General features: G+C 49.4%; 4 protein-coding genes across 4 annotated transcripts; 1 reads left to right on the forward strand and 3 right to left on the reverse strand.

Moving 5' to 3' along the window:
• Nucleotides 1-2: 2 nt before the first annotated feature.
• BZA70DRAFT_286332 (uncharacterized protein) lies at nucleotides 3-885 on the reverse strand (the record flags this gene model as incomplete). Its single annotated transcript, XM_064913852.1, has 2 exons — nucleotides 3-178; nucleotides 202-885. Coding segments are annotated over 2 exons (860 nt in total), but the record flags the coding sequence as incomplete, so codon positions are not given.
• A 1,618-nt stretch (nucleotides 886-2,503) lies between these two features.
• BZA70DRAFT_270128 (uncharacterized protein) lies at nucleotides 2,504-2,836 on the reverse strand (the record flags this gene model as incomplete). Its single annotated transcript, XM_064911253.1, has 1 exon — nucleotides 2,504-2,836. One exon carries the CDS (start codon nucleotides 2,834-2,836, stop codon nucleotides 2,504-2,506), a length of 333 nt encoding a protein of 110 aa, XP_064765381.1.
• Nucleotides 2,837-3,411: 575 nt separating this feature from the next.
• Nucleotides 3,412-4,793, forward strand: BZA70DRAFT_292374 (uncharacterized protein; the record flags this gene model as incomplete). The annotated part of the gene is made up of 3 exons (XM_064914373.1): nucleotides 3,412-3,865; nucleotides 4,075-4,108; nucleotides 4,619-4,793. 3 exons carry the CDS (start codon nucleotides 3,412-3,414, stop codon nucleotides 4,791-4,793), a joined length of 663 nt encoding a protein of 220 aa, XP_064765382.1.
• Nucleotides 4,794-5,502: 709 nt separating this feature from the next.
• Nucleotides 5,503-7,170, reverse strand: BZA70DRAFT_292375 (putative hexose carrier protein; the record flags this gene model as incomplete). The annotated part of the gene is made up of 1 exon (XM_064914374.1): nucleotides 5,503-7,170. The coding sequence occupies one exon, from the start codon at nucleotides 7,168-7,170 to the stop codon at nucleotides 5,503-5,505; it is 1,668 nt and encodes a 555-aa protein (XP_064765383.1).
• Between the last annotated feature and the right edge of the window lie 859 nt (nucleotides 7,171-8,029).

The raw sequence follows: 8,029 nt of genomic DNA on the forward strand, positions 1-8,029 counted from the left end.
ACAAGCGCAGTCGTCGTCGTTTCACTGGGCGCAGGTCTGCATCTGCATCCGTGTCGGCGACGCGCTTGGCTGGATTAACCTGACTGCTCACAGACAAAGGAGATCCGCCAGCGCCTAATTGTTCGTTATTTTCAACTGGGGTCTGTTGATGTTCCGGGTCATAAGACCGAGGCGCGTGCTCTGGGTGCACAATGTAGAAACAGCTCTCATCTCATCGTACAGCATCTGGAACATTTTGCGCTGACTTGGCGTTAAAATTTTGAACCAGACTATCACTCTGCACACCCGGAACATATTGTAATGATCGTTGGGGGATAAGGAGCGCTCCAATGCATCCGAAAACACAGTGAAGCCGCCGTGGGCATGGGTTCTTCGGTATCCATGTTCCGGAACGCTCTCAGCATATTCAGGGCAGACGAGCTCATCCTCAAAGTATGACTTGTTCAATGAAGGGGTGACGATAACACTGAGCTTGTAGCCGTTGCCGACTTGATCGACTCTAGCAAGGCTGCCCAAGAAACGCTCGCAATCTTCGCGCATGAGCGTGTTTCCAAGCAGAGATAATTGATGGTGTAGGAGAGCGGCGTCGACCCATTCTTGTCTGATCTGTCTGTGGTCGAGGTCGATCGTGAGATAGATGGAGTACCAGCGACTGAGATGATTGACACGCTCGTAGTCGCGCATCAAGGTCGTCAAAGCAGAGCCCAATTGGCGAAGGCTGAGTCGACCATCTGCCACTGCAGTGAAGGGGACGGATTCGAACGAAGGGCAAGAACCGTTGGTATTTGTTGACAGAGACGAGAAGGTGACCGTGGACATGTTTTCATGAGTTAAGCGCCAGCCCTCTTTACTCAAAAGCCGCTCGGGATAGGGCGTGTTGACCATGCGTTCCAAGGCCTGTCGGGTGAGAGATCTTTGACGGTTCAAAAAATCGTTCAAGACCAGTGGGAGGTGGAGTTCAAAAGACTCCAACGTGCTGTGTGAGCCGGGAGGGAGCGGAATCCGCCGAACGAACGAACGGATCAAGGGGTTCGAGTGGTCTATGACTTCGCGTCCTTGAACAGGTTCGTACGCTGGTGGACTTTCCGTGGGCGGCACAGGATCGAGAAAAATGGAAGAGAAAAGAAGACCAAAAACAGCTTGTTCACTATGAAGATCAAAAGGAGCCATGGTCATTGCGAGAGCCGAAGGTTGGGGACGAGATGCTGATGAAAGGGAAAGATATTATGAAGCGGGGAGAGAGTAGGAAAGGAAAGAAGGGCGCGGGACGTACATTTTATAACCAGGCATAGCGAGCAAACAAGGCAGGAGGCCGCACATGGTAGCTAAAAATAAAGAGCAAAGAGTGGCTTCGTCAGGTACGGAAGGAAGGCCGTGATTGCTGTGCAAGCCGAAGCCTTGTTGACCGGAAACTAGCAAAATAGTCATTCTCCTTGCCGCCGGCCTCTCCTTTCCAGTCTCTTGTATTCGTAAAGCCGGCAACAATATATCCATACAGGCAGATTCGTTGTTTGAATTAAATCATGCACGATATATTATTGCTGCGACGGTACCTCGCGCTGTTCAAGCTGTTCTTGAACAAGAGAGAGTTGCTGGGAAGTGAGAGCATGGTCTCAGATAATTAGGGTTTGCCTTGTAGCAATCCCAGTCCCACCACTTCTTCAACTTTTGGCGACTTTAAGCACTGCTTTGCGCACTTCTGGAGACTTAGACCGGTACTTATGAATAAATAATAACTTAAAATGAATCTTGATATTAGAAACCATTAACTTGCTAATGTCGCATCTTGAGCTGAGCGCTGAGGACACCACTAGTGTGAATTATTTTATGGCGCTCCAGAGCAGAGAACTACACAAGGAATCACTGACAAACCTTGTGACATGCAGCTCTTCTCAGAATGTCATTGAGTATTGATGGATTTTTATAAGAGCAAAGGCTGGCGTCGATTAAATGCTGCGGTATTATACAGCGATCTACAAAGACGGCTACAGGAGATATAGATAAGGTGAAGGAAGCCACCAGCAATCAAATGGCATGAAGAGATGATCTCCACTGACTCCCGATATATTTAAAATTCGAATAAAGAGACAAAACGAATAGCAAAACCAAGAATCTAGAGACTGAAAGAAGCGATCAATCGATTGAGAACGACAGGAGCTATTACACACGCGAGAAACAAGCGGCAGAGCCTGAGAAATTATGACTCGTCTCCAGATCTGCGAGAGTCGGTATCTCTTTTTTCGGTTTTCGGCGGGATAAAAGATAAGGCTGATCCACAGAGAAGGATGGAGGGTATTCCGAGTTGGTACTTTGCAGAGGCCAAGGATTAAACATTCAGTGACGCCCGTACAGCAGGGAGAAGGGTGCAGACAGACAGTAGCGTTACTTCTTGAACAGATACCAGCATCTAGTTCGATGAGATGACGTTAGCAAGGGTATCTTGTACAATGGCATATGACAGATATACAGTCGAGGTGGACTACTTCTCTCTTGACGTTGGCTGCTATACAGCGAAGCCTTGACAACCAGCGACTGAAAATCTTTTCCAGAAAGCACGACCATAGGCAGTCTGGAATAAAAACCCGGACTCGATCCTGCGATCCATCCGTTGCCCAGCTTTGATGTGATCTTTCCGTTGTGCTCCGCTGTCGTAGTGTTCGTCGCGATCGCGGGGCGGATGACGTCCGTTGTCTCCTCCCTCGGCCATCGAGTTACTTTGTGATAAAGAGAGCGAGTGAGGAGGTGTGCGTTGGATTCGGTCGGCTATCGTGCTTGAAGCTCGCAGCAGCACGTTGTGATGCTCAAGAGATCGTGTTTTCTTCTTGCCGCCAGCCATTGTTTGGGTAGGGAAACGGGGAAGGTGGCTGCTGAGGTGACGAAGTAGTGAGCTGTGAAGAGGAATGGGGATGAATGGAATGAGCGAAGCCTTATGTGTTGACCATCTGTGCCTTGTTCGAACAAGGGCGGCCTTGTATCTGAGCTGAGTTTTGTAAAGACGGTTGGAGATTGAACAAAGAGATATCTACACGAACCCCTGAAATAATGCAAGCGAGCTTTCGATGACCATCTCTGCTTTTCCAGTTGCGGCTCCAAACGTTCAGGAGAGCTGATACCCAACGAGGGAGAACAGAACGAGCGCTACTACTACTACTACTACACTACTACACTACTACAACACTGTGTCGTAGCGGTAATCAATCACGTGACTATGATTTAACAGGTGACAAAAGCCTTGTTGACCTCGAAACGCGTCCTTACGAGCAACAAGGCCGCCCGCCTTTGTTTGAACAAGGCGGCAATGGAAAATATAAAGTCCGCTCTCCCGCCGCTCTCTCTCTTCTCCTCTTCTTCCTCACCTCTCACTACTTCCAGAACTTCAGCAACACCCACCCTTCCCGTGCTTTTTCAACAATGGTTTTCGGCCAGAGGGGAGCACGCCCCTCCAGTGCATCGCATACTGCTGCTGCGTTCTACATGCACCGTCGCTGCCGACATCTCCCTACATACGCGCAACCGCGGCTCGAATCTGCTTTTGCGGGCTATCCGACGACCGAGAGAGGCTACGGACGCTCTCAGCCCAGCACTTGCTTCGCCGCCCACGACGACGACGACTTGATCCCCGAAGTGATACAATCCCCGGTCTTTAACGTGGATCTCTCTCGCATCCGCCTCAACGACGCCCTGATATTTCACGGGCTCGACTTTGTCTACGACAACTTCGCCTCTCGTATCGACAAAAGGCAACATAAGGACCAGCTAGGCACCGGACCATCCTACGGATTTCTGTTTTTAACTGCCTATGATCGTGCTTTGTTTATAAAGATTTTCAATCGCTGGTCAAGGCTTCGCTACAATAGCGGCCAACGTATGTATATGCCCTTGTTAGTTTTACTTTGCAACTCTCCGACTGACCCTTGTTGCACTTTCTAGTCCACCCTTTCTGCAGCATATATATCCACCCTGGAACGAACCAGAAGAGTCCTATACTTCGACTACTGTTCAGGCTAATACCCCAACATCCGATGAGAGAAGTGGTCTACCCCTCCTCGTTTCTGTCTTATACCCATTGTACAGGAACCCTTGCTGAAGTCATCTCATCGCACCACATGTTGGTATCTGCCTCAAGAAGTAACCCACCTGTCTGTCTGCACCACCATCTTCCCTGCTGTACGGTCGCCTATGGATGTTAAAACCAATGGCCTCTGCAATGTACTGCTCGGAATACCCTCTCTTTTTTTCTGTGAAATAGGGTTATCTTTGATCCCGCCAAATACCAAAAAAAAAGAAACAATCACCTAATCGCGCAGAGCTGGAGGCGAATCACTCACTGGGCTCTGTCGCTTGATTCTCCCGCGCGTATATCACGCTTTTCAAGTCCTCGTCGGACCCCTTTCCAAATCTTTTCAGTTTCGTTTTTGCTTTTCATCAATATTATTACCAACGGGTTGTCACTAGGGATCATGTCTGAACCGCATTTGATTGCTAGTGTCTACCTTTTTTTTTTTTTCAAATCGCTCCTCTCCTGTAGAAAACACATGTTGATCCCATAACGCACCGACACTTCCTCTGTACTTCCCTATCATCCATCATCCATCCTGTATTATTATCACTCCTCCAGAATCTCCGCGTTGTCGATGATTACACTACCGCTGGAGGTTGATGGCGCGCATGCGGCTCAGGTCTGTAGACCGATTGTCGCTAGGAGAATTACAATCTGCGTCTTCCGTGCTGATGATGATGCCGCCATCTCCTCCGGACTACTTCAAAAACCGTGCAATATCCCTGCTGGCTAGCTACTGCTTGGGATGAATCTCTTTCTGTACTTCACAGAGTAGAATTGAAATCGCAGAGCCCAGTCTCTTTCTATATATGCAATCGCTTTATTCCCATACTCCACCTTCAACGCGAGGCTGTATTCAGAATTCCGACCGAGCTACCCGCTGACTACCCACCACAAAGATCCCAGGAACCTTTTAGTCGGTATCAAGGGTGCGATCCAGGCGCAGTCAGCATTCCATCACAAGTCTCTTTACACTCTTTGTTGACAGTGATCCTTCCTATAGACAACACCATTCTGCTATCGCTCTGCGCTCAAGCTTGCCAGCCCATTCGACATCCGCGTTTTGAGGAGTTCTGTCTCTGAAGGGTTTGTGTACTTTCCAAGAGTCTTGCTCACCACTGAGCTCTTCGCTGCTGCAGGCATGGGTGTGGTGGACCAAGTTCTGCTAGATGGGCTCAATCGTCGTCCGGGCGAGCTTTTCATATTGGCGGTAGCTTACAGAAAAATCAGCTTCTGATTTTTTGCCCCTCCCAGTAGTTTGTCATATGTTTTATAGCTATTTATATGGCCTTGTGCATTTGCAGATGTGCGTTGATGAAAATTATATTTTATGACACGACTTTACAACTGCGAAACACTGAGGGGTGCGAAGACTCCCGAATACAAAAACCCCGATCGCCAGAGACAAACTCCTAACACAAGACTCCGTTGCTTCCAACCTATCAAACATTCGACTCAGCTCCCTCCAAATGATGAACTTGCTCCTTTGCTTCAGCAAGCACATCTTCGTTTTCGTATCGAAAGCGCGCGTTTTCTTTCAGCTGATCTTCGATACTCCTGACAAACTCCTTTTTCACAGAATCCTTGACAACCTCGAAGATTGCCGGTCGTCGGCCGCCTTCTCTATCGGCGAAAAGTAGATCGACGACTTCAAGAGGTCTCTGCGACGTCTCTGGGTAAAAGAAGTAAACGATGGGGATAGTAACATAGTTGAAGATCATAAAGACGATGTAGGACTTGTAGCCGATGTTGTCGATCATCACAGGAGTTATCATGACCACGGTGAACGTAAAGAGCCACTGCGACACGACGGCCAAAGCTCCACCACGAAGACGGAGCTTCAGGGGCAAAAGCTCGGAAGGGTAAACCCACATATTTGACTGCCAGCCAAGCGTGAAGAATGTGTGGAAGATATAAAGAACGGCGGCGGCGGCGTATCCCGTACCTTTTGTGTTGACACCCACGAAGACGGCTGAAAGCATCATACAGGTTCCCATGCCGGCTGAGCCGATCATAAACAGCTTTCTGCGACCAACACGGTCGACGGTCCACCAAGGAATAAGAGACGACAGAAAGTAGTAAACCTGTAAGCCTCCGGACACTAGCATGGCGTTGTGGTTGGACATTCCGATGGAGACTTCAAAGACATAAGGACCGAGAGAGGACATGACGTTGACACCCGACATTTGCTGGAAGAAGTTTGCAGAGAAGGCGATAGCGACACGGGTAAATCCAGAGATTCCGTTATCGTGAAACACATCGGACCAGCTTCCGACCTCTTCAGACTCCACAGCAATCGCGTACTCAATCTCTTTGATCTCATATGCAATCTTCTCGTCGTCCGGCCATCCGTCACGAAGGGCGGCCAGAGCGTAGTTTGCAGCCTCGTTCTTGCCTACTGATGCAAGGTATCGAGGAGACTCGGGAAGAAATGGCAGAAACGAAATGACGGCACCGGCCAAAAGAACCTGGAAAGAAATTGGGAAGCGCCACTGCACGGAGCCAGTATGATTCGTGGTCATACCGTAGACGAGCCAGTTCGAAATGATGAGTCCAATGATGAGATTAGACAGCTGCATGGCCATCATACGACCGCGCGATTTGGGGACGGTGCATTCAGCGAGCCAGATAGGAATAACGGTAGTGGCAATTCCAAGGCCGAACCCTGAGATGATGCGGCCAACAATCAGTTGGGCTATACCGAATGAAGTCGTCTGGATGATAGCGCCGATGATGACGATAACGAGACCCATGGTATTTGCCGGCTTTCGTCCGCCAAGGTAGTCTGCCATCAAATATTGAAACAAGGCACCAAACGTGGCACCCACCTCATACGAGGCCACGATAAACCCAAGGAACGTTGCGCCGGGATTGCCAAAGTCGTTCAAGAACTGCGTGTTCGTGGTGAGGCCGCCCATGAAGCCCAAGTCATAGCCGAACAAGAGAAAGCCGACGGAAGAGCAGAAGGTGACGGCATAAAGAAGATTCTGGCCGCGCAAGCCAGCAAACGAGGGCGGCTTGCCAGTATGGCTTCTGGTGTCGGGTGCTGGTTCGGGCTGCACCACGGTTGCGTCTTTGCTTTCAGGGGCTGAGGGTGATTCGGTAGACATAGACGTGCTGGAAGACGCAAGCGGCCTGAATAGTGATAATGGATGTGATAATGAACGAGACGGTAAGGAATAGAAACTGAGAATATGCCTGGGATTAGCCGCTAGATATAGAAGAGGCCGTCGGATCAGTACACGGGAGGAGGTAAACATCGGCGATACGCCCACAACAAGGACCGGGCCATCGTCCGTTCGAGGCGATGCATTGCAGCCGATCAAACGAGGTACGCCAAAAAATTAACTGTAGACTGAGTTGGAAGATAATTAAATCCACGTCTTGGAGCTTTGTGACGCGAGCTCAGTGAACAAAACTGGGATTTTGCTGTATTTTAGGGCGCGGAACGAGGCCACGCTCTCGAATCTAGAACAATGCGGGGAAATACGAACTCTATCCCCGCGCTCTGACGTTGACCAGCAATACAGGATCTGCCTCCCGAGTTTTCAGTAGTTATAATGGCTTGTAAAGAGCTATTGTCCATCGCAATCATCTCTGCCAGATCGCCAGCACGCTGTAGTGCTTCTCACATTATCTGGCACGTGCTGACCATGTGCACTTACAGGTCCTCCTTTGAACTATCGATGCAGCGGCGTTATCACAGCAGCGCGAGGTGGTCTCATCACGGAATCCCCAGGATTGAGGAGTCGGTTAACGAGAAAATAGTGTTTGATGCGCTGATAATCTAATAAATGCCGAGACTTTGGCACCTGAGATTGCGCAAGGCAAGTACCTGGTACCGTCGTGTCCCTAATCCTGCCAGGTTGACTTTTTATACTTAATATCTTGCTCTGTACATCGTCGCTTCAGCTTTCATGCGCGTAGTGCATCATCCTGTAGAATATGGCAGGACCAAATCATCTCAGT

Source organism: Myxozyma melibiosi (genome assembly GCF_037950935.1).
Source record: "Myxozyma melibiosi strain Phaff 52-87 chromosome Unknown BZA70scaffold_23, whole genome shotgun sequence".
Taxonomy (NCBI): Eukaryota; Fungi; Ascomycota; class Lipomycetes; order Lipomycetales; family Lipomycetaceae; genus Myxozyma; species Myxozyma melibiosi.